Genomic DNA, 22,368 nt, shown 5'->3' with positions numbered 1-22,368 from the left:
ATCAGCTACCATTTGGAGGGACTGAAGTGATAGACACAACGCCCAGAGATCCTAGACTTAGATGAATGCAGTAAATGGAATAGCCTTCATTATTTATATTACTTTATTCATACTTAGAAGTGAACACGTCTACCCTGGTCTAGCAGGGCAGACAGCCAAAGTAGAGAAAGCCAGATTATTCTCACCAGTAGTCTACAGCCTACAGAAGGCATCAGATAGGATGAGACAGAACACGCTGAGTCTCTGAATTCCACGTGGGGGTAAAGTGGGTAACCTCAAATTTCCTGTGCCTGCCCACATGGTGCAGAGTCCACAGTTCAGACATTTGGGAACACACTTCATATCATACCATCTGTTCTAGTTTGGTGCATAAGAATCCAAGTCTCTGAGGAAGGTGACATGGTGTGCAACTCACTGGACAAAGAGCTTCGGCTGCCACCTCCTGTGGGAAGCCTGGCCATGAAGCTCCTCCTGATCACTGCAATTCTGCTGTTACAGAAGTCCAAAGGTAATCCAGAGCTTTCCAGGGGCTCGCTCAAGCCAACAATGGGATAGAGTATTTCCAAGAACAAAGGGAATTTCATAATTTGTGGTAGTAGGAGATAGGGCCCCTTGGGATGCCTAAAGTCTACCCAGTGTCACCAGAAATTTCCTCTTCTAGAAGGTAGAAATGCCTTCTACCACAGTACTGGTTTTTTGTTTTTGTTTTTGTTTTTGTTTTTTGTTTTTTGTTTTTTAAACTATGGTACTGTTCTTAAAAAGAAGTATTTACAGAGTTGAAAAGCAGCCATAATTTTCCTCTGGGAAGGTCTCATTATAGAAAGGAATGGGCCCAATATCTAGGAATGCCTTTATTTTTTTGGATACAGTTTTTACTGACACCCAGCCATATTTTCTTCCACTCCAATATACATTTTAGTCTACAGAGTGTGAATAGTGAAAGAAGCACCAACTTTGGAGTCAGGTTTGAGAAATAAACTTTCAATGTCTACTAGTTTATCAACCTCAGATAAATGGTAAAGACTCTCTGAGCCTCAGAGTCCTCATTTGTGGAGGTAATTATACATGGATCCTGGTGACTTTATTAAATAACATTTGTAAAACATCTAGCATAAGGCTTGGCACATACTAAGAACTTAAAAATTAGTTTTCCTTCCTCTTTCAAAAGCAGATCTCTTATATTTGACTCTTCTTCTAGGATTAGTAATGGTCTGTCCCTGGCCCCTCAAACTCCTAAGAATCAAAGGAGTTCTAGAATCTGGGGTGGGAGGCAGCATCTTTGCTGGCCTCAGCAAACAAGACCTGATGCTCTTGGTGGAGTCCATTGAGGGTCTATCTCAGGGGATTGTGCAAGCCCAGAAGCCAAAATCTGAACATCTTAAATCTGTAGATCACTGGAAGTATTTAGGATCACTAAAGGAAAGAATATATATCAAGGTGAGCAAAGTTCTGGGACTGAACATTGGAGAACTTCTTGCCTCTAGAGGTGGAAGGAGAATGAGGACCCATAGAGGGGTAAAACAAGTCCAAGATTATTGTGACAACATAGAAGCCAAAGGAAGATATGCAGTGGCAAAAATGTGCAATGCTGCGAATTAATAGGAGAGGAAGATTATTGAGAGAAAAAATACCTGACTGGATAATAAGACAGTCATTCATATTTTTTAATTAAGATTTTATTTATTTATTTGACAGAGAGAAACACAGAGAGAGAGAGAGAGGGAGGGAACACAAGCAGGGGGAGAGGGAGAGTGGGAAGCAGGCCTCCCGCAGAGCAGGGAGCCTGATGCAGGGCTCGATCCCAGGACCCCGGGATCATGACCTGAGCTGAAGACAGACACTTAATGACTGAGCCACCCAGGTGCCCCAAGACAGTCATTCTTGACCATGGTACTGAGTATGAACCCAAGAGCATAATCTGACTCACATATAAATACATAGGAACAAATTGTTATTCTCTGGGCACTAGAGGTGGGGCAGTGGTAAAGAAGTAGTGCCCTGGGAGCATTCAAATGGAGACAGATGTGCTGAGGTTCCCAGATGGAGTATATAGTTCCATAACCTGAAATCAAAGATTCAGTTCCTTTATTTTCCCAAGCAAGATCTGATGCTCTTGGAGGAATCCACCAGATGTTAGATGGAAGCCCAAAACCCAGGAGGAAATAAATATGAGTGATCAGTTAGACATAAACACTGAGGTTTACCTTCTTGGAGCATCCTCCATAGGATCTTATGAGTATATGCCTGTGGATCTCCCATACACGTAAACCCCATAAACATCGTCTGTCTTCCCCATTACCAAAGTTGCCTTTTAGTCTCAAACACTGATCTTGGCCTATTGTTCTTTATATGCACAGTAACTGAACAACTTAAGAGATGCTGGGGTGAATATATACATGGATATTGCAGGAAAATATGCAGAATAAGTGAAATACGTCAAGTACTATGTGAAAATGGGAGATATTGTTGCCTCAGTATCGTGGAATTGGAAGCACGTAGAAAAATTACAAAGCCACCTCCTCCAAAGCCAAGGACATATGCAATGACTTTCCCTCAAGATGAGGATATACCTATAGAAAATTATTCAAGACCCAAGGCAAATTCTACATAAATCAAGTATAATTTTCTTTTCCTTTATTTCTCACCCTATTCCAATAAAGTAAGATGAAGAGGTCCACATCTTCTCCCTTCTGATTCCTTGACCTCCAGAATGACCTTACAGCAGATTCTAATAAAGTTCATTGCCAGTTTTCTGACTCGTTTGTTCTTTAAAAGATTGAACACTCAATACACCAAATGATGAATTGATAAGGACAACTCAAAACCTCCCCCTTGGAAAGGGGATATAATCAGCACACTAAAAATCCATAACATGGAAGACTGGAACAAGAAACTCAGGAAAGTTGTCATGGAATTCAGGAGAGGGAAAGGTGAAACCAAGTATTCTGGGAAAATCATGAGTGAGTTTAAGATTATAGTGGTGCCTTCTGAAATGTGTTAGGATTTCAACCAGTGAGTGTTTGTGAGAAGGCAATCTGCATGAACAGAACAAAATCAACAAATGGAAAGAAACTGTAACAAACAGGACATTTCACGAGAATATACATGAACTTGTCTGGTTGATGAATAAGGATCCATTTTATATATATACCACATCTTCTTTATCCATTCATCTATTGATGGACATCTAGGCCCTTTCCATAGCTTGGCTATTGTGGACATTGCTGCTATAAACACTGGGGTGCAAGTGCACCTTCAGATCACTACATTTGTATCTTTGGGGTAAATACCCAGGAGTGCAATTGCTGGGTCATATGGTAGCTCTATTTTCAACTTTTTGAGGAACCTCCACACTGTTTTCCAGAGTGGCTGCACCAGCCTGCATTCCCACCAACAGTGTAGGAGGGTTCCCCTTTCTCTGCATCCTCGCCAACATCTGTCATTTCCTGACTTGTTAATTTTAGCCATTCTGACTGGTGTGAGGTGGTATCTCATTGAGGTTTTGATTTGTATTTCCCTGATGCCGAGTGATGTTGAGCACTTTTTCATGTGTCTGTTGGCCTTCTGGAAGACATTGTTTATATCTCCTCTCTTTTTTTCTTGGTAAGTCTATTTACTTATCACTTTGATTAATCTTTAAAAAACAAATTTTCTTTGTTAATTTTTGTCTAGTTTCCATTTCTTTAATATCTTCATTAATGCTTTTATTTCCACTTTGTTTTTTCCACTTGTTTTTCAAACAACTTTACATGCCATAAAATTCAGTTTTAGGTGTATAATGTCTTATTTCTACTCTTTTGGTTTCAACATGCTCTTCTTTTTCTAACGTTAGGTGATGTTTATCTCACTGTTTATGTTTTTAGCCTTTCTTCATTTCAAATACGAGTATTTTAAAGCTATAAGTTTCCTTCTATACACAGCTTTAGCAGTGTTCCACAAATTTGTGGCATATAGTATGTTCGTTATTATGTTATGAGCCTTCTCACTTTTCTTAGATAAGTACATAAATAGAATCTCAATGATATGAAGACAATGAAGACAAATGGGTACCATGTAATTTTCTCAGTTGGTTATAGTTACATATACAGTAAGATTACTTTGATGATATATAAATCAAATCAAACAACACAACTTGAAAACAAACAAAAAATATCCTACACAAAAACTTTTACACACTTGTCCCTCATACAGTTTGTCTCAGTACTATCCTCTGTCTTGCCATGAGATTTTTTATGGCTTAAACTGACATTTACTTTTCATTTATATTGACCTCTGTTATGTTCTTCTAGTCCTGGCTCTCTTAGATCAGTAAATCTAAAAAAATATTTTTTTGATTTACAAAAGTTTGCCAATTATCATCATCATTTATTAATTTATCATTAAATATCACCATCATTCCAAAAGTTAAATTTTATTATCAAGTAATATGTACATATGACATAGTAAGGGTTTTAAAAGGACAGATTTTTAACTAAATTCATTCAGATTTCTTAAAATCTCATTGCATTATTACAGTTTTTCCCATTTTATTACAGACTGGCTCAAACTATATTATGAACCACATTGGGACCCACCAATCCAATTAAGAACTCAATTCTCTAGTTCTTAAATTCTTAAAATCAAAATGTACATAATGACTGGTACTCAGGGGGCAGTAGTCTCCTGGGTTGTATCCATTCCATTCCATCATGCTTTGTCTTCTATAACCACTCTGAATCTAAATGTCCTTCCAGTTATTTTTTGTTCTGTAGTTAGGTGGGGAAGGTGTCTGCTTCCTTGTCTCCTTAATAAATAATGTGTATTGCATTCTTAATGGTTAGTGGTTTTGTCATTTTTTATCTGCTTGTGACAGATGGACTCGTGGTCTTTTCTTGAACTCTGATAATAGTGATATCCAATGCCCCATCTAAAGACCATAACACCAAATACACTCAACAGTTTTTGAATCATAGTCATATTGTTATGAGGTCCATACTCCCCTAATTGTTTAATATCCAAAATATATAAGGAAATCATACAACTCAATAGGAGAAATTCAAACAAGCCAATTTTAAAATGTGCAATATAGGGGCGCCTGGGTGGCTCAGTCAGTTAAGCGGCTGTCTTTAGCTCAGGTCATGATCCCAGGGTCCTGGGATCGAGCCCCGCATCGGGCTCTCTGTTCAGCGGGGAGCCTGCTTCTTCCTCTCCTTCTGCCTGCTGCTTCCCCTGCTTGTGCTCTCTCACTCTCTGTCAAATAAATAAAATCTTTAAAAAAATAAAATAAATAAATAAAATAAAATGTGCAAAATACCTGGATGCACATTTTTCCAAAGACATACAAATGGCCAACGTATACAAGAAAAGGTGCTAAACATCACTAATTATCAGGGAAATGCAAAGCAAAACTATAATGAGATCTCATTTCACTCCTCTAAGAATGGCTACCATCAAAAAAATAAGAGATATCAAGTGCTAGCAAGGATATGGTGAAAAGAACCCTTGTGTAACTGTTGGTGGAGAGGCAAATTGGCATAGCCACTACGGAAAACAGTGTGGGAGGCTACTATTATGGAAGGTTCCTCAAAAAATTAAAAATAGGGACAGATGGTAGCTACACTTGTGGTGAACATAGTATAATGTATAAACTTGCCAATTCACTAAGTTGTACATCTGAACATTGTGTGTCAACTATACTCAAAAAAAATTAGGTGAATAAACCTAATAAAATATTATATATTATTATTATAAAAATAATAAAATTTAAATTAAAATAAGAACTACCATACAATCTAGCAATCCCACTTCTGGGTATATATCCAAAGGAAATTATAAAACTATCTTAAAAAGACATCTGCACTCCCATCTTGATTGAAGCATTATTTACAATAGCCAAGACATGAAAACAACCTAAGTATCTGTCAATGGATGAATGAATAAAGAAAATGTGATATACGATAGCCAAACTGTGGAAAGAGTCAAGATGTCCATCGACAGATGAATGGATAAAGAAGATGTGATATATATACACAATGGAATATTATGCAGCCATCAAAAGGAATGAGATCTTGCCATTTGCAACGATGTGGATAGAACTGGAGGGTGTTATGCTGAGTGAAGTAAGTCAATCAGAGAAAGACATGTATCATATGACCTCACTGATATGAGGAATTCTTAATCTCAGGAAACAAACTGAGGGTTGCTGGAGTGGTGGGGGGTGGGACGGATGGGGTGGCTGGGTGATAGACATTGGGGAGGGTATGTGCTATGGTGAGCGCTGTGAATTGTACAAGACTGTTGAATCACAGATCTGTACTTCTGAAACAAATAATGCAATGTATGTTAAGAAAAAAAAGAAGAAGAAGAAGATAGCAGGAAGGGAAGAATGAAGGGGAGTAAGTCGGAGGGGGAGACGAACCATGAGAGACGATGGACTCTGAAAAACAAACTGAGGGTTCTAGAGGGGAGGGGGGTGGGGGGATGAGTTAGCCCGGTGATGGGTATTAAAGAGGGCACGTCCTGCGTGGAGCACTGGGTGTTATGCACAAACAATGAATCATGGAACACTACATCAAAAACTAATGATGTAATGTATGGTGATTAACATAACAATAAAAATTTAAAAAATAGAACTAAAAAAAGAAAATGTGATATAAATATAAATATAGATACACACACACAATGGAATATTATTCAGCCTTAAAAAATAAGGAAATCTTGCCTTTTGCAACAAAACAGAGGCCTCGAGGGAATTATGCTAAGTGAAATAATTGACAGAAAAAGACAAATACCATATGCTCTCATTTATATGCAGAAACTGAAAAAGCCAAACTCAGAGTTACACTCACAGTTAGAGAGGAGAATGGTAGTTGCCAGGAGCTGGAGGGAATGGGGAGATGCTGGGTACAACTTTCAGTTATAAGATGAATAATCTCAGGGAGCCTGGGTGGCTCAGTCAGTTAAGCATCTGCCTTAGGCTCCGGTCATGATCTCAGGGTCCTGGAATCCGCTCAGCGGCGAGGCTACTTCTCCCTCTCCCTCTGTGATCTCTCTTGCTTTCACTCTCTCTCAAATAAATAAAATCTTTTAAAAAATGAATAAGCTCTGGGGATGTAACGTAACATACACCATGGTGACTACAGTTAATAATACTGTGTTACATACTTGAAAATTGCTAAGAGAGTAGATCACAAATGTTCTCACCACAAAAAATAATAATAATTATGTGAGGTGATAGATGTGTTAAACTAACCTTATTGTGGTAATCCTCTCGTAATATACACATGTATCATATCATCACATTGTACACCTCAAGCTTACACAATGTTACCTGTCAATTCTATCTTAATAACACTGAGGAAAAAGACACACTTGGCAGAAGGAGGTACCTGAAGAGCATTGCAAAGAACCACACATGTACCCCGTGAACAAGCTAGGATTTGAACACCTGCCACACAAAAGACAATTATCTCACAGAGCAAGAGCATGGTGCAGTGTTGCCCAGTCACATAAAGAGAGTTGTACTCTCTGCCTCTCCTCTCCCCAGTGACAGTAATCCATGGAAGATGGAGTAGAATAGAGTAGGGGGAGTCCCTGTCATAGTTGATATCCAGAGTGGGCCACTTTTTCTTGCCATACAACAAAATCTGTCTATAATAATTGTGTAAAATTAGTAATAATTTCCTTAATTTATTTTTTAATTTTAAAATAAGACCTAAAAGAAGAATAAATTTCAATTTTAAAGATACAATTCAAATCCAGAAAAATACTTCATATATGTATTGAAATTGGTACTAACAAAAATATTACAACTTGCATTCTCTTTCACCGTTTGGATAGTTAAACACAAATTTGATCACAGAGAGTGACAGAATTGAATTAACTAACTCTAGTGCTCTTCCTTCACCTTTACAATCACTCTGGTATCATTGTTGAGTTCAAATCCACTATTTAAACACAGAAATACATAGTACCTGAGGGTTTGGAAACATGAATGAGACCTGAAGCAAGCTGAATCATGATGAACTGATTTTTAAAATAAATACATGTATCTGAATCCACATACATCGATGCAGACTGTAAAACTTGGAATTCTTCAATTAACCTCCCTGTAGAATACAATGTATATTAAAGCATAAATAATAAAAAAGTGCCAATTTGGTGTGTACATATTATTGTTAAAACATATACGTTATTTAGAAAACAGTCTGAGGACTGACATTACCAGACATATAGATTTACTATAGAGCTACAGTAATCAAGACAGTGTGGTATTGTTAAAAAAAATAGACAAGTAGATCAATGGAACAGAATGGAGAGCTCAGAAACAGACCTACATAAATATAGTCAACTGATCTTTGACAAAGGAGGGAAATCAATTCAATGGAGAAAAGATAGTTTCTTCAACAAATAGTGCTGGAACAACCGGACATCCACACGCAAAGAAAGAAAAATGAAGAAACAGAGCTTGTGGGCAGATAGCAGGACAAAGGATGATGTTGGAGACATGCGCAGAGACCAACAGACTAATAGGGCAGAGGCTAATAGACCCATTTTAATCTTTAACTGAAGAGGAATAGGAAGCCATTAAGTATTTTAAGCAGGGAATGATGTGGTCAGGTCTGCACTTTTTTAATAGCTCTGTACTGAGTACATAAAATGCATTGAAACTGGAAGTAGACAGGGAGAGAATAGATAAAAGGTATTATAATGCGCCAGGAGAAAAAGGTGGTTTGGACCAAAGTCAAGACAGCAAAGATGGCAAAGTGGATAGATTTGGGAGGTATTTAGTAGCTATAATTTATAGTAGTTGATTATTCATTGGATATGGTGGTAATGTCATTTCCTGAAGGATAATAGGTGTCCTTGTGTTGTCTCATTATCACAACACCAGCTGCCAATTTAAACCCCTTAAATGAATTCTGGAAGCCATGGATTGAACCAGTGGTACCGTTTTAACAATTATGGCACATAGAGTTGACAAGTGAAGCTCAGTGAGATCCTGACAATACACCAAGCTGACAGCAGGATCCTACATTCAATGTATACAGTAAGTGTTGAAATAATATATAAATTTTCCTTTATTTAAGTGACTATAGATGGTGCTGCTCCTGTTTCCTTCAATACAGCCACCCAAGTCACCTATAGTCAACTGACCTTGTTACAATTGCATGCCCCAATTCACTCTCTCCCTCACTTAAGCCCACTCTTAGAGGGAAAGGAGACTTCTCTCCTGTCTTCTCTATGCCTGGGAATCAGGGTTGAGATGGCTCTGAACCTGAGACATTGCCTAGAAAATATCGATTTTTTTTCCTTGAACTGTAACCCAAGAGCAGCGTCTCCCTTGTTTCTTCGAAAAGCAAGCACTGTAGGTTGTAGTGCAGTGTCTCCTCACAATACACCTGTACGCTTTCTAGTGGTATCTCTAAGGCTAGGCCAATTACTCTGATTCTGTCCCTGAAAATCTACTCTAGCTCCAGTCCCATTTAAGGAAGAGGTTCTCTGCTGAATCTCAAAACTGGTCAATGGACAACTGTCAGATAATTGACTTCTCAACACATTTTTTTTTTAAGATTTTATTTATCTATTTGACAGAGAGAGAGAGAGCAAGAGAGGGAACACAAGCAGGGGGAGTGGGAGAGGGAGAAGCAGGCTTCCCGCCAAGCAGGGAGCCGGATGCAGGACTCAATCCCAGGACCCTGGGATCAGGACCCGAGCTGAAGGCAGACACTTAATGACTGAGTCACCCAGGCGCCCCTCAACACTTTTTCAACATGATTCTTATTTTGGTTGTAGGAATGAGTCTGGACAATCCAAAGCTACTCCCAGGGTGCAGGCATGTGACCTGGGCTATTTATTATCAATAATGGTGCCGTGAACATTCGTGTACAAGTCTTTGGAAGTATGTTTTCATTTCTCTTGCATATATACCTAGAAGTGCAACTGTCAGATCAAACTATAGTAAATCTATGTTTAACACTTGAGGAATTGCTAGATTGTTTTCCAATATAGCTGCACCATTTTTATATACCCACTAGCAGGGTATGAGGGTTCCAAGTTCTCCACATCCACGCTAAAACTTGTTATTATCTGCCCTTCTGATTATGGCTATCCTAATGAGTATGAAATGGTATATCATTATGGTTTTGACTTGCATTTATCTGATGACTAGTGATGTTGCACATTTTTCTCGTGTGTTTACAGGAAATGTCTATCAGATGTTTTGTTTATTTTTTTTTGCTTTTCATGTAGTATATATATTTTATTAGTTTGTACTAAAACATTCTCATATTATAAAAGTAATTTAGTGGAAGAATCTTTCTTTTGACTCTTAAATCATCTAAAATAACACAAACAGAACCAAATGTTTTTTAAATCTTCATTTGGATAACAAAAAAAGACACATTAAACAACAAAAAAATTTTCCTTTCTTACAAGTGACACTGAAGGGGACCTAATTCAGTTTTCTTTTTAAAAGCCTCCAAAGACAAAAGCAACTTAAAATCTAATTAAAATGAATATTACTCAGCCATCAGGAGGGATGAATACTTACCATTTACTTCGACATGGGTGGAACTGGAGGGCATTATGCTGAGCGAAATAAGTCAATCAGAAAAAGACAAGTATCATATGGTTTCACTCGTATGTGGAATATAAGAAATAGCACAGAAGATCATAGGGGAAGGGAAGGAAAACTGAATGGGAAGTTATCAGAGAGGGAGAAAAACCGTAAGAGACTCTTAACTATAGGAAACAAACTGAGGGTTGCTGGAGGGGAGGTGGGGGAGGTGGGGTAACTGGGTGATGGGAATTAAGGAGGGCACATGATGTGATGAGCACTGGGTGTTACACACAACTGATAAATTACTGAACTCTATATCGGAAACTAAAAAAATAAAAATTTTAAAAATAATAAAAATTAAAAAAAATAAAATGAATAAACAGTTTGTTTTCTAAACTACTGGTCTCCAGCACCATTTTCTATTTTCTGTTGTTTCAGTGCAGGTTCTTCTTTGTTTCTTCTCTTGCTCATTTTCCTCGTCCAGCTGCACCATTTTTATCCCCTTTATAATCACGATCACATTTCATTTTCTTGCCCTGAAACTGAACTTTTCCTTTACCCATCCTAGGCAGCTTAATTTCCCTTTCTTCTTCCTTTAAATCTGAGACCTTTAGACTTCCTTTTGTTGAGGGATTCTTGTTGATTCATGACTTTTTTCAATGCTTCTTGTTCCATGTCGTCGTTTAGTACTTCCCAGGTAACTTTTTTTTTTAAAGATTTTATTTATTTACTTGACAGAGAGAGAGGGAGCACAAGCAGGCAGAGGGAGAGGGAGAAGCAGGCTCCCCACTGAGGAGAGAGCCCAACATGGGGCTTGATCCTAGGACTCCGGGATCTTGACCTGAGCCTAAGGCAGACACAACCAACTGAGCCACCCAGGCACCCCTCCCTCTTCCTTCTGCTTCTGTTTCTTCTCCTTCCAAAGTAGTCTTCCTTGAAAAGTATTATCAGGTCCCTGTATTCTGGCCAGAAGTCTCAACAAACTTCTTAGATTCAATACTATCAAACACAGCATATACTGATCCCTTAAATATTCTGTGCAATGTTCTTTCCATCTGAATATCTAGTATTTGACCTTTATCTCTTACCACTCTTTTATGTCATCAAGCATTGTATCAGTTGAGAAGGTTTTAATATAAACAGATCTTTTAAAAAAAAAAGATTATTTATTTATTTATTTGACAGAAAGAATGAGAGAGAGAGCATGAGAGGGGGGAGGGTCAGAGGGAAAAGCAGACTCCCTGCCGAGCAGGGAGCCCGATGCAGGACTCAATCCCAGGACTCCAGGATCATGACCTGAGCTGAAGGCAGTCAATTAACCAACTGAGCCACCCAGGCACCCCAGATCTTTTTTTTTTAACATCATTTTTATACTCATCAGTTACTTCAGGGTAAGGTTTGCTTGGAGATCTTCTGATTTTAGTTTTAGCTTCATTTATGTCCATGAGTCCTGCCTTTGATTTGCTCAATGCTTCTGCTATTACATTAAAGTTAGATAGATAGATGAATTTTATCATTATCTTTAAAGGTAACCAACCCTTATCCAGTTTGATCTGTGCCTTTAAAGTTTTATCATGTTAAAAAAAATAAAATAAAGTTTTATCATGTGGCAAATTGAAGTCACCAAAATCATACTCAATTTGATGACAGTTTGGCCTCCAGAGCAGCCATTTTTTTCATTATCACCATTTTCATCCACTGTGGCTCTCTGTAAGGTCCCAGTCCACAGAGCCACAATCACTAACAGTGACAGCAGACTGCAGCGTACTGACTTCCCAGCACTACGAGCTGGCCTAATGTGCAAAAAGATAAGGGCTATTTTCTGTCCATTTTTTAATTGGGTTTTCTTTTTATTATTGAGTTGCAATAGTTCTTTATATATTCTAGATACAAGTCCCTTATTACATATATGATTTGCAAAAATTTTCTCCCATTCTGTGGATTACCTTTACACTTTCTTCATGATGTCCTTTGAAGCCCCGAAGTTTTTAATTTGGGTAATGCCTAATATTCACTGTATACTTTTTAACTTTTTAAAATAAAAATAGGCTTTGTACAAACTCTGGGGGGATATTCTGTCTGTCTGCAAGTCATTAGTTGCATGTTACTTAAAATAGGCTTTTTCGGGGAGGGAGGGAGCTTTCCCATTATGGCATGCTTGCCATGCCACTATTCTTAACCAAAGAATACAGATACATTGCTAAATTTATATTTTACTACTTCAAACTGGTTAACTACATTTTACTTTCACTATGCATTGTAATTTAATTTGTAGAAGTTACAAATAATTGCCTTCCAACTTTTGCCAGGTTGAAAGACAGGAAAAAAGAATGTTGAAACATAGCTATCCTATCATTTCTGTGCTTCCATTTTGCCATAAGATAGGGATTTCAGATGTGCCTAAGTCTTACGTGACCTGATTCTTGGACTCGGGAAATATTATTTAATGGCATCTAGGCTTTTCATATTTATCTGACATGTACTATTTGGGAGGGGTTATTTAATGATAATATCTGAATTATTACCCTCCATAATTATTTTCCACTAGTTGGACTGCATTTTCTAATAATATTTATTGGCCACTTTTAAAAAGTTTGAAAAGTACCAAACTGATAATGAGTATCTACATACTCCCAAGGGCCACTGAGTAATTGAAGCTAACTTAGAACCTATCTGTAAATACAAAATATCATCATAAAGTTGCTTTGAACATGGCTTCTCTTAAGCACTTGTGTATCTCTAAAACTAGTTGTTGAAGTGGATCAGAATTGCTGTCACTGCCATCATCCTACTCTTTACTAATTAAGTATTACTAATGAACAAACCCTCTATTTGTACCTCTGTGCCTGAAAACTTGCCCTACATATAATTTTCATGTCTTAGATATGAGGTCATAGGAAACATACACCCACTCAAGCCCACTTTAGAAAAGGAGGACCTATTATAAGAAATGTTAGTAATTACATGAGGCCTAAGGGACGAGAAGCAGTAATTAGAAATCTCTCTCTCTCTCTGCCTCCCTCACTCCTTCTCTCTTTCCCTCCATCTTTTCCTAGTCATCAGTTTACCAGGACCCAACCTGGATATCCAAAGAAGTTAAATCTCTACATACACATTTGTCATCCACCCTGGTCCAATCACTTGTAGCCAAAATAATGTTTTCTGGCCTTCTACTCTCTTGCTGGGGCCCATTGAAATAGGCTCCCTGAGAAAGGCTGAGCAAATTTTCTAAGAAGGTGTGAATTTTGGATATGAAATGACTAATATCTTCAGCACCTTTCATGATCATTATCCAAGACCCCCAAAGAGATGGGTAGTCCCAACTGTTGGGACTTAGTAGAAAAATGTATCTGAAACATTCTGGCAAATTTAAAATGTTCTATGAATAAGATTTTGGAGAATGTTCTAAAACAGATCCAAGAAAAATAAAGTACCAATAATACTGCCTGTGCCAGAAAGGTATAATAAAAATATAGGATTTCAATTTAACTTTGTATATAAAAATAAGGTGGACAAAAAAACATGTGCCTAACAATACTGACCACACACACTCTTCTATGAGTATGAAGGGGATACAAAAAGGACAACAGGAAAAGTCAAAGCAAAGATTAGGTCCACCCATTCAAAGCAGAATTCAAGGCTTAATTTGTTCATTTCATTATACCTCTCTCTCCTGACACAGGCAACATTTCACTGGTTGATCTCATACTAATTAAGCCAAAATGGATTCTTATTTCTAATTTATCAATGGACTCACATAGAGTAGAGGACACATACAGATTAAAGACAAGGGGCAAGACCCATCTTCATATCATAGTGACAAAATGGACATTCCTTAAAAATGCCTCTGGTGACCCATAGTGATGGAAGCCTGCAAAAGAGGAGCTTATTAAGTGTTGCAATAAAGAAAGGGCTTTCTTACATGGACCTCTTGAAAAACCTCTCTGAGAATTAGATTGAAATAGTCATACATTAGTTTCCATGGTGAAATTGTCAACAAAATAATTTCTAATTCTACAATTTAGTCTGGTCCTTGTTTCCTATACACGTCTCCAAGATTCTCAAAATCCACAACTACTAAAAGGAAGGTCTTTATAGGCTCTTAAAATGTTAACATATCCATCTAAATATTTGTATCCCTCATTACACCTCCCAGTGAAATGAGATGGTGAGCTGCACGTGGAGGAATAAGGCCCATTGATTTCTTTATCTCGGATGAGCAAATGGTAGCTCCACAGTTTATTATTTATGACCAATACCTTAACCAGGTTAAGCAACATCAGTGGATGTTACCACAAGATGTTCTGTTCTGTTCATCTGGAGAGCATCATTATTTACTAAGATTTTATCTAGCTCATAAGGAGCTTCTTAAATATGTCTCATTTATGAGGCTTTAAATTTCATAATTTTTTATTTATTTTCAGTTTTATTGAGGTATAATTGACTTACAAATTGTAAGATATTTAAAGGGTACATCATGGTGTTTTCTACTGGGTATTTACCCCAAAGACACAGATGTAGTGAAAAGAAGGGCCATATGCACCCCAGTGTTCATAGCAGCAATGTCCGCAATAGCCAAACTGTGGAAAGAGCCGAGATGCCCTTCAACAGATGAATGGATAAAGAAGATGTGGTCCATATATACAATGGAATATTGCTCAGCCATCAGAAAGGATGAACACCCAACTTTTACATCAACATGGACGGAACTGGAGGAGATTATGCTAAGTGAAATAAGTCAAGCAGAGAAAGTCAATTATCATATGGTTTCACTTATTTGTGGAACATAAGGAATAGCAGGGAGGACATTAGGAGAAAGAAGGAAAAAAATGAAGGGGGGGAATCGGAGGGGGAGACGAACCATGAGAGACTGTGAACTCTGAGAAACAAACTGAGGGTTGTAGAGGGGAGGGAGATGGGGGGATGGGTTAGCCCGGTGATGGATATTAAGGAGGGCACGTATTGCATGGAGCACTGGGGGTTATACGAAAACAAGGAATCATGGAACACTATATAAAAAACTAATGATGTACTGTATGGTAACTAACATAACATAATAAAATTTTTAAAAATAAAATAAAGGGTACATCATGGTGTTTTGATAGATGCGTATGTCATGAAAGGACTCCCTCCCCATCTAGTTAATTAACGCACCCATCACCTCCCATTATACTTGGTGGTTTTTGGTTTTGTTTGCTTTTATGTGTGTGTGTGTGAGAACATTTAAGTTTTACTGTCTTAGCACATTTCAATTACACAATACAGTGTTCTCACCTATGATCACTGTATTTCACATTAGATCCTCAGACTTCATTCACCTTGTAACTGAAAGCTTGTAAATTTCATGCTATTAATAAACAATTGAATATGTAATGTTTTCAAAGATTCTAAGGGTAGTATTGTCTAAAACTTGTGTCAACCGAGTGGTCTAATTGCTACTAAAAAGGAAATGGAGCACACACATTAAATAACTTCAAATGATGTGCAGATACCCCTGCTTTTTTAAAGTTTGCAGTTACACCACTTTTACAAAAGACCTACATTAGTACCTGTTTTCACGAACTGCAAGAAATCTGAAGAAGATATTATCTTTTGCATAAAAAAGGCAAAAAGCAAAAATGGCAAGATATTGTCTTTTGCATAAAAAAGGCAAAAAGCAAAAATGGCACTCAGTGTTTGTTTTGCAGCAAACCATTACAGAGGCTGTGGGTACCCTGAGCAGCGAGAGTGGCCTCACCAAGCTCCTTCCCAGGGACCTACACTCAGCATCCCAGCACCAAACCATCATAGCTTTGAACTGCGTCTGTGAACATCTGTGCTTTATCTTGATTTATTTTGTGCATCCCTTAGCAAGATGTGTCCTAAGGTATCAGAAAAGCCTAAGAGAGGTTATTTTTTGGGTCTGGAAGACTCAAAAATTTTTCCATATAAGTTCATGGTAATGGCTTCTTCACATTACATCATTCTGGTCTATGAAAGTTCTCGTAGGATCGCTCTACTTTTGGATAGCAGGGGAAACCTGTATTGGAATTATCACTAGCTGTCATCACTGCCCATTAGACCTGGCCAATAACTGTTATGAAAATGTTCCAATATCTTGCCTTCTTTTAATGAATTTTTGGTTGTTAGCAAAACCCTTATTCATCCTACACACACAAAGTTGGGACATTTAGATCTGCTTAGACACAAGAAACTTCATTTAAAAGAAGGGCACCTGGGTGGCTCAGTCAGTTAAGCATCTGCCTTTGGCTCAGATCATGATCCCAGGGTCCTGGGATAGAGCCTCATGCTGGGTTCCCTGCTCAGCGGGGAGTCTGCTTCTCCCGTGCTCCCTCTGCTGGTCCCCCTGCTTTTGCTCTCTCTCTCTCTCTCTCTCTCTGTCAAATAAATAAATAAATAAATAAATAAATAATAAAAAGTAAATATCTTTTAAAAGAGGAGTAATACTTGAAATGCTATGAAATTGCATAGAAAATGGAGGGGCTAACTTCCACTTCTACCAACATTTTTATTTCATCTCTGTATCACCCATCTTATTAGTATAATGCCTGGAACATTATAACTATTCATTTATGGTTAAAGTGTTTTAAAAAATGAGTGAATACATTAATAAATAAATCCAGAGAAAAGCATAAAATTTTATTATGTGGAGAATCAAGTTCACAGAAAAAGTAGATAAATCTTTTGCTCCAGGCTGTCGAAGGAGGTGGCACTTCTGATTTAGGAAGAGTGGAGCCCAGTGAAGCAAGTGATTGATTTACAGTTGCACTGTGATAAGTGTGGTGGTGGGTAAGATGACATAGTCTATCTTCCCATCAGGCTGTGGTAAAGAGTGAGGTGACTCCGGAGCTTTCTTGTGTTTTTTGTTTTTGTCTTCATTAACACAACATAATTTCCCATTTAGACATGCCATTTCATATATTTCCCCTATTCCACATTTCTTCCGGCAGTAGCCTGTTATAGTACTAAAGCATTTTCTGGGTCGTGCTGTATCTGTGCACAGGAAACAACATTGAATGCAGATTAGTTTCTGAGGCAGAGTAGAAGTATTATGTGGTTCTCACAAGCTTTGGCCTCCTGTGCTTCCAAAGTGAACCTTACACTGATAAGAGAAAACTAAGAGCCTCCTTGAAAATCATCCCAAATTAAGAACATCAAAACCCCATGCTCCTAGCCAACACCCAATTGGCTCTGAGAACATTAGAACTTATATGACAAAAAAGAAGAGAGATGAATTCATGGTTATCAACTGGAGCTATGTCCCGCTCTTGGACTCTGGCAAATCTGACCTGTCTTCCATGCTGCAAAGTCAGTACTCCCTCAGCCTTACCCCAGTTAAGTGTCCCCAGAGAGTACCAACTTACCACCATGGCACTATTCAGAGCCAAGTTAACTTTTAAAAGAGTACCACAGACAGGACTTTTTAAGTTAAGAGAGAAATTGGGTTTCCTCACTGACATGAAGAGTAGAAATCTCCCTTTGCCAAGGCCAAGACTTCATGGGTCTCAGCAATAAATGCTGCTGAGAACTTCCCTTATTCAGCTTCTATGTCTTCATGCCCATGATCCTCCTGGCTCCAATCTCAATCTCTCTCTCTTCTTCTCTCTCTCTCCATCCTCCTTTTTATCTCAGATAAATGTGTTGCCCAGGGATCAAACTCAATTCCATGTGTACCCATCTCCCTAGAGATCCAACTGTCACTAAATCACCTGTTTCCAATTCTTTATGTGCCCCTGTGCACAAATTTGAACAAGCTCATGGAACAAAGAGGGAAAACAAAGACATTTCCTCACATGAAAATTCAGTCATTATGAAATCGGATCATTATACTCAATTGACAGATGAGAAAACTGAGATTCAAAGGGAATAATTAGGGGTGCCTGGGTGGGTCACTTGGTTGAGCATCCAACTCTTGGTTTCAGCTCAGGTTATGATCTCAGGGTCCTGGGATCGAGCCCCCCCTTGGGCTCCATACTCAGCGGGAAGTCTGCTTGAGATTTTCTGCCTCTCCCTCTCCTCCTCTCCCCACTCTTTCTCTCTCTCTCTAAAATAAATAAATCTAAAAAAAAAAACAAAGGGAATAATTAGTTCCATTCATACAACTAATCAGTGATCAAGATATATTTTAACCTCACATCTACATGATTCCAAAGCTTGTACTCTTCTCATTACTGTTGTAAAGGCTGAAAATGAGTTTGAATGAAAAAAGAGATGGTACCATGTTCAACATTATAAAGATATTCTAGATGATGGGTTCATGCCTACCTTTGGAGACGACTGCTGAGAGTACAGCTCTGATGTCTTCTTACCTCTTAACTCCCCAAATGCTTTCTTCTAAGACACAGGCTTAAGGAGAGTGGGTACTTTTGATGATATTGGCAAGATATCAACAATCTCAAAGGCCCTAACCCTACTCCTACAGACAGTAATATCTCCTAGGATTTTATGGTATATTTGGACAAGTTACCTGTTGGTACCTCAAACTGCAGAATAATGAGAACCAGAAAGAGCTTCATGTTTACAGACTTCCCAAGAAAAATAGGCAGCACAATTTCTTTGTCCAGTGATCTCTGTCACAGAGTTTTTCAAGATGAGACAAGCGCTTTTGGTGCTATTAGCATTCTGAGCTCTCATTTTAACCCACATCGATGGACAGGAAATCCAAGTCCACCCCACCTTCATTCCATATATGGAATTCATAATCACAGAATGTTCCATCACATCACACCTACTCTTCTTAGGATAAGAGCTCCCAGAGAGCAGGAACATTGATTTCTCCACCTGGGCCATCAGCCCAATTGGATCAAGGCTGGTTGGTCATATGTTCTTGTTTGTATGAGTCACTCCAAGTTTATTCCTCTCGTTCCAATATCCCAACCAGCTAATGCCACCGTTTACTCGCAAAAGTTATCCATTTGGAAGATTAATTAAATCATGAACTAATCAAGACAGACACATATGCACATCCAATAATAATTACATTTTTTAATGTATGAAACTTCCAGAAAGTCATCTGGGAGTAAGATTGCATTTAGTTTTGGCTAGATAAATTGATATTTTTTCAGAGTCTCCCATAAGGTCTTCCCCAGTACAGCTCAAAAGATCAAATCTCTTTAGTACAGTGTTCAACTCATTAGGAACTGGTCCCTGCTCACCTCTCCTAGGCATTTTACAGAACCACTTATGGTTCTGCCAGTTAGTGTGGGTACCTCAACCCAACTTGTTACTTCCATAACATGTTTCTTTGCACAAATTTATATCATGCTCTCCCATCCTATCCATCAAACTGGACCTAATGAGCTCCTAATTTTACTTCAAAACTAAGTTCAATCATCTCCACATCTATGAAAGTTTCCCTTGACCCAACTAAATAGAGCTGCAAACTCCCTTCTTTGTGTCAACATTGTATCTTGTCCGTATTTTTCTTGGCAGTCACAATATGTCATGTTCCAATTATTTGTTCATCTATAATAATCTATGAGCCCCTCAAGGGCAGGCCACTGGCTTCATTCAAGTTTTAGTTCTTAATGCACAACACAAAACTCATGCTATATCCTCAGTATGTAATTACAGAAAGAATGATTGCAAAGTACCAAATAAATTATTGCTACATAAAATACCCCGAGACAGTAATAAAGTTAATTAAGACATTTTCTAAAGAATTCTGTTTACCATGTTTTACAATTTCTGGACATCAGAACTTTGAATTTACAGTAATTAGGACCCACCCAAATATCTTTCTGTGACAGTACCTGAAAGAAATTTGGAATATGTGAAGGCTGAATAAATAGCTGTTGATGATGATTAAACTTGTATCACAACATAGGTTCAGGTTAGGGCTAGGGTTCGGAATGAGTATTGTATATAGCTTATTATGTTAACCAGTAACCAGAGTGAATTAAATTTGTCAATGAGGAGTAAGTATCAAATGCTACTGATATGTCAAAATGCAGAATGAGAATTGACCAATGGCCCCACCAGATTTGCACTAGCCCCACCAGTATCTCATTTGGCCTCAGCTCCATGACCTCTTACATGTGCCTACTAGATGACAAATGCATTTTGTATACATTACTTACTTTAAGCCTTACAAGAACACTATGAAGTACAAACCTAATACCTCTCTCTTTCAAATTGGAAAACTACAATTTAGGGAATTGGTAATGTGTCCAATGTCACACAGCTAGTAAGGAATGAGCTAGGATCGACCCAGGTCTACATGAACCTAAAAGTAAAGGCCTTAGCCATTGTGCTAACCTGCCTCTCCAGTTGCCTCCTTCGGGTCAATCTGTGGGAGACAAAGACAAAATATTCAAATACAAGATGAAGAGGTTGCTTTGTTCACAAAATTTATTGTCATGCACTTGGCTGGACATCCTCCTCCCACCCACCTCCTTATATCCACTCAGCACTCAGAGAGCTGCCTCTATTGAGAGAATTCATATTTCTGATTTCCACAGATGGCATTGTTACAAGTAATATTACTTGCTTGCTTTAATGGATTCCTAAATCTGTTTGTCAACTCCTTAATATCAGAGGGACTTTCTGCGATCTTTGTGGGGCATAAGAAGTACACAGTCTCCTCATTTTCAAAGCCCTTTGTGACTAATAGATTTCCCCTTGAGTAGGCTGAGATGAATAACTAAATGCTGCATTTTAGTCATGGTCATTAAAAAAAAAATCACCCATCAACATTTGTTACTGCACCTCCTACTGTGACCCATGGTTGTACAAATTGCTTTTAATACCTTACTTATAAATGAACTTTATATGTGTTTAATTTCTTAGAAATATTCTCTGAATTCTACTTAAGATGTTATCTTCCTAAACTCTGGAATAGGGTGAATCTAGGCAAGAAATAGGACTACTAATTCCCTCTTAAAAAGGCTGGAGGAGTTGAGCAAGATTCTTTTGTTGTTCTTTGTTTAAGGATGTGAGGAAGTTGAATTAACATTTAATGCTAGAAAAATCAGAAAGACACATAAACAAAAAGGTGAAAATAGACCACCCATAATCTTCCCTCTGTCAACATTCTGGTGTTTAGCCTTCTAAATATTTCACTCCAAAAGTAATTTGACAACTGTATAAGAGGTAAGATGAAACAAAGTAAGCTTGCTTGCTTTTCAGTCACTGAGTTTAAAATAAAGTCTGCTAGTCAACACTCCCTGAGCACACATACTAATATACATACAAAGTCTACATTCACCCCTCCAATTCAAGAAACAGGCTTATTGGCAAAACAGGCATGACCCACTACAGAGGAACCACATTCAGCTGCCTTTACTAATCTACCATCATGCTTAAATATACGTCACCAGATAGTTTCAGGAAAATAAACAACATAAGAGAAGAACTTAAATGAACAATAAGGATAAATGACCTCAAAGGAAATAAAGCTAATAATGATGACAGAAGAGAATTATTAAAAATCATAAAATCTGACTACATAAAATGTATATCTTAATAACAAAATGCATGCAGGAGAAGGTTCAAATCAGTATAAGATTAAAAGATAATCAGAGTAGAATAAAATTTATAAATGCATTATACACCGTAAGAGGATTAATATCCATAATATATAAAGAATGTTTACAAATCAATAACAAAATGACAAATGACCTAGTAGAAAATAGGCAAACAATATCATAAAAACACAACATGTATGCATCTCCTGCAGAACATTGATATAAATTTAGAAATATAATATTCATTTTAAGAGAATCTGCTTTTAATCCATAAATTGTCTCACAAAATAAATTTATTTGGGTAAGATTGTGGGACCCAATTAGGGTTGCAATTTGCTATATATTACTGTTCCTTCTCATTCC

The 22,368-nt window shown here is 37.7% G+C and overlaps 2 protein-coding genes and 1 pseudogene across 2 annotated transcripts; 1 reads left to right on the top strand and 2 right to left on the bottom strand.

The window, feature by feature from the left end:
- Positions 1–459: 459 nt before the first annotated feature.
- Positions 460–2,611, top strand: DEFB127 (defensin beta 127). Its single transcript, XM_028118540.1, has 2 exons — positions 460–508; positions 2,358–2,611. The coding sequence occupies exons 1-2, from the start codon at positions 460–462 to the stop codon at positions 2,609–2,611; spliced, it is 303 nt and encodes a 100-aa protein (XP_027974341.1).
- A 5,256-nt stretch (positions 2,612–7,867) lies between these two features.
- On the bottom strand, positions 7,868–13,829 carry LOC114220759 (lupus La protein homolog; annotated as a pseudogene).
- A 3,468-nt stretch (positions 13,830–17,297) lies between these two features.
- Positions 17,298–19,056, bottom strand: DEFB128 (defensin beta 128). Its single transcript, XM_028118564.1, has 2 exons — positions 19,008–19,056; positions 17,298–17,533 (listed from the first exon to the last, which is right to left on the bottom strand). Exons 1-2 carry the CDS (start codon positions 19,054–19,056, stop codon positions 17,298–17,300), a joined length of 285 nt encoding a protein of 94 aa, XP_027974365.1.
- Positions 19,057–22,368: the final 3,312 nt, after the last annotated feature.

The sequence above is a fragment of the Eumetopias jubatus genome, unplaced genomic scaffold (assembly GCF_037043125.1).
Source record: "Eumetopias jubatus isolate StellerSeaLion01/CBP00866 unplaced genomic scaffold, mEumJub1_p1.0 scaffold_9, whole genome shotgun sequence".
NCBI classification, from domain to species: domain Eukaryota; kingdom Metazoa; phylum Chordata; class Mammalia; order Carnivora; family Otariidae; genus Eumetopias; species Eumetopias jubatus.
This window is presented reverse-complemented; position numbering and strand designations above follow the sequence as displayed.

Bases quoted from the DNA above. Each gene is read 5' to 3' on its own strand.
- DEFB127 (XM_028118540.1), top strand. From the start codon at position 460: ATGAAGCTCCTCCTGATCACTGCAATTCTGCTGTTACAGAAGTCCAAA. The intron at 509-2,357 runs GTAATCCAGAGC...TTATATGCACAG, and splicing joins GCTGTTACAGAAGTCCAAAG to TAACTGAACAACTTAAGAGA.
- DEFB128 (XM_028118564.1), bottom strand. From the start codon at position 19,056: ATGAAGCTCTTTCTGGTTCTCATTATTCTGCAGTTTGAGGTACCAACA. The intron at 17,534-19,007 runs GTAACTTGTCCA...TCCTGTGCACAG, and splicing joins GCAGTTTGAGGTACCAACAG to ATACAGCACGACCCAGAAAA.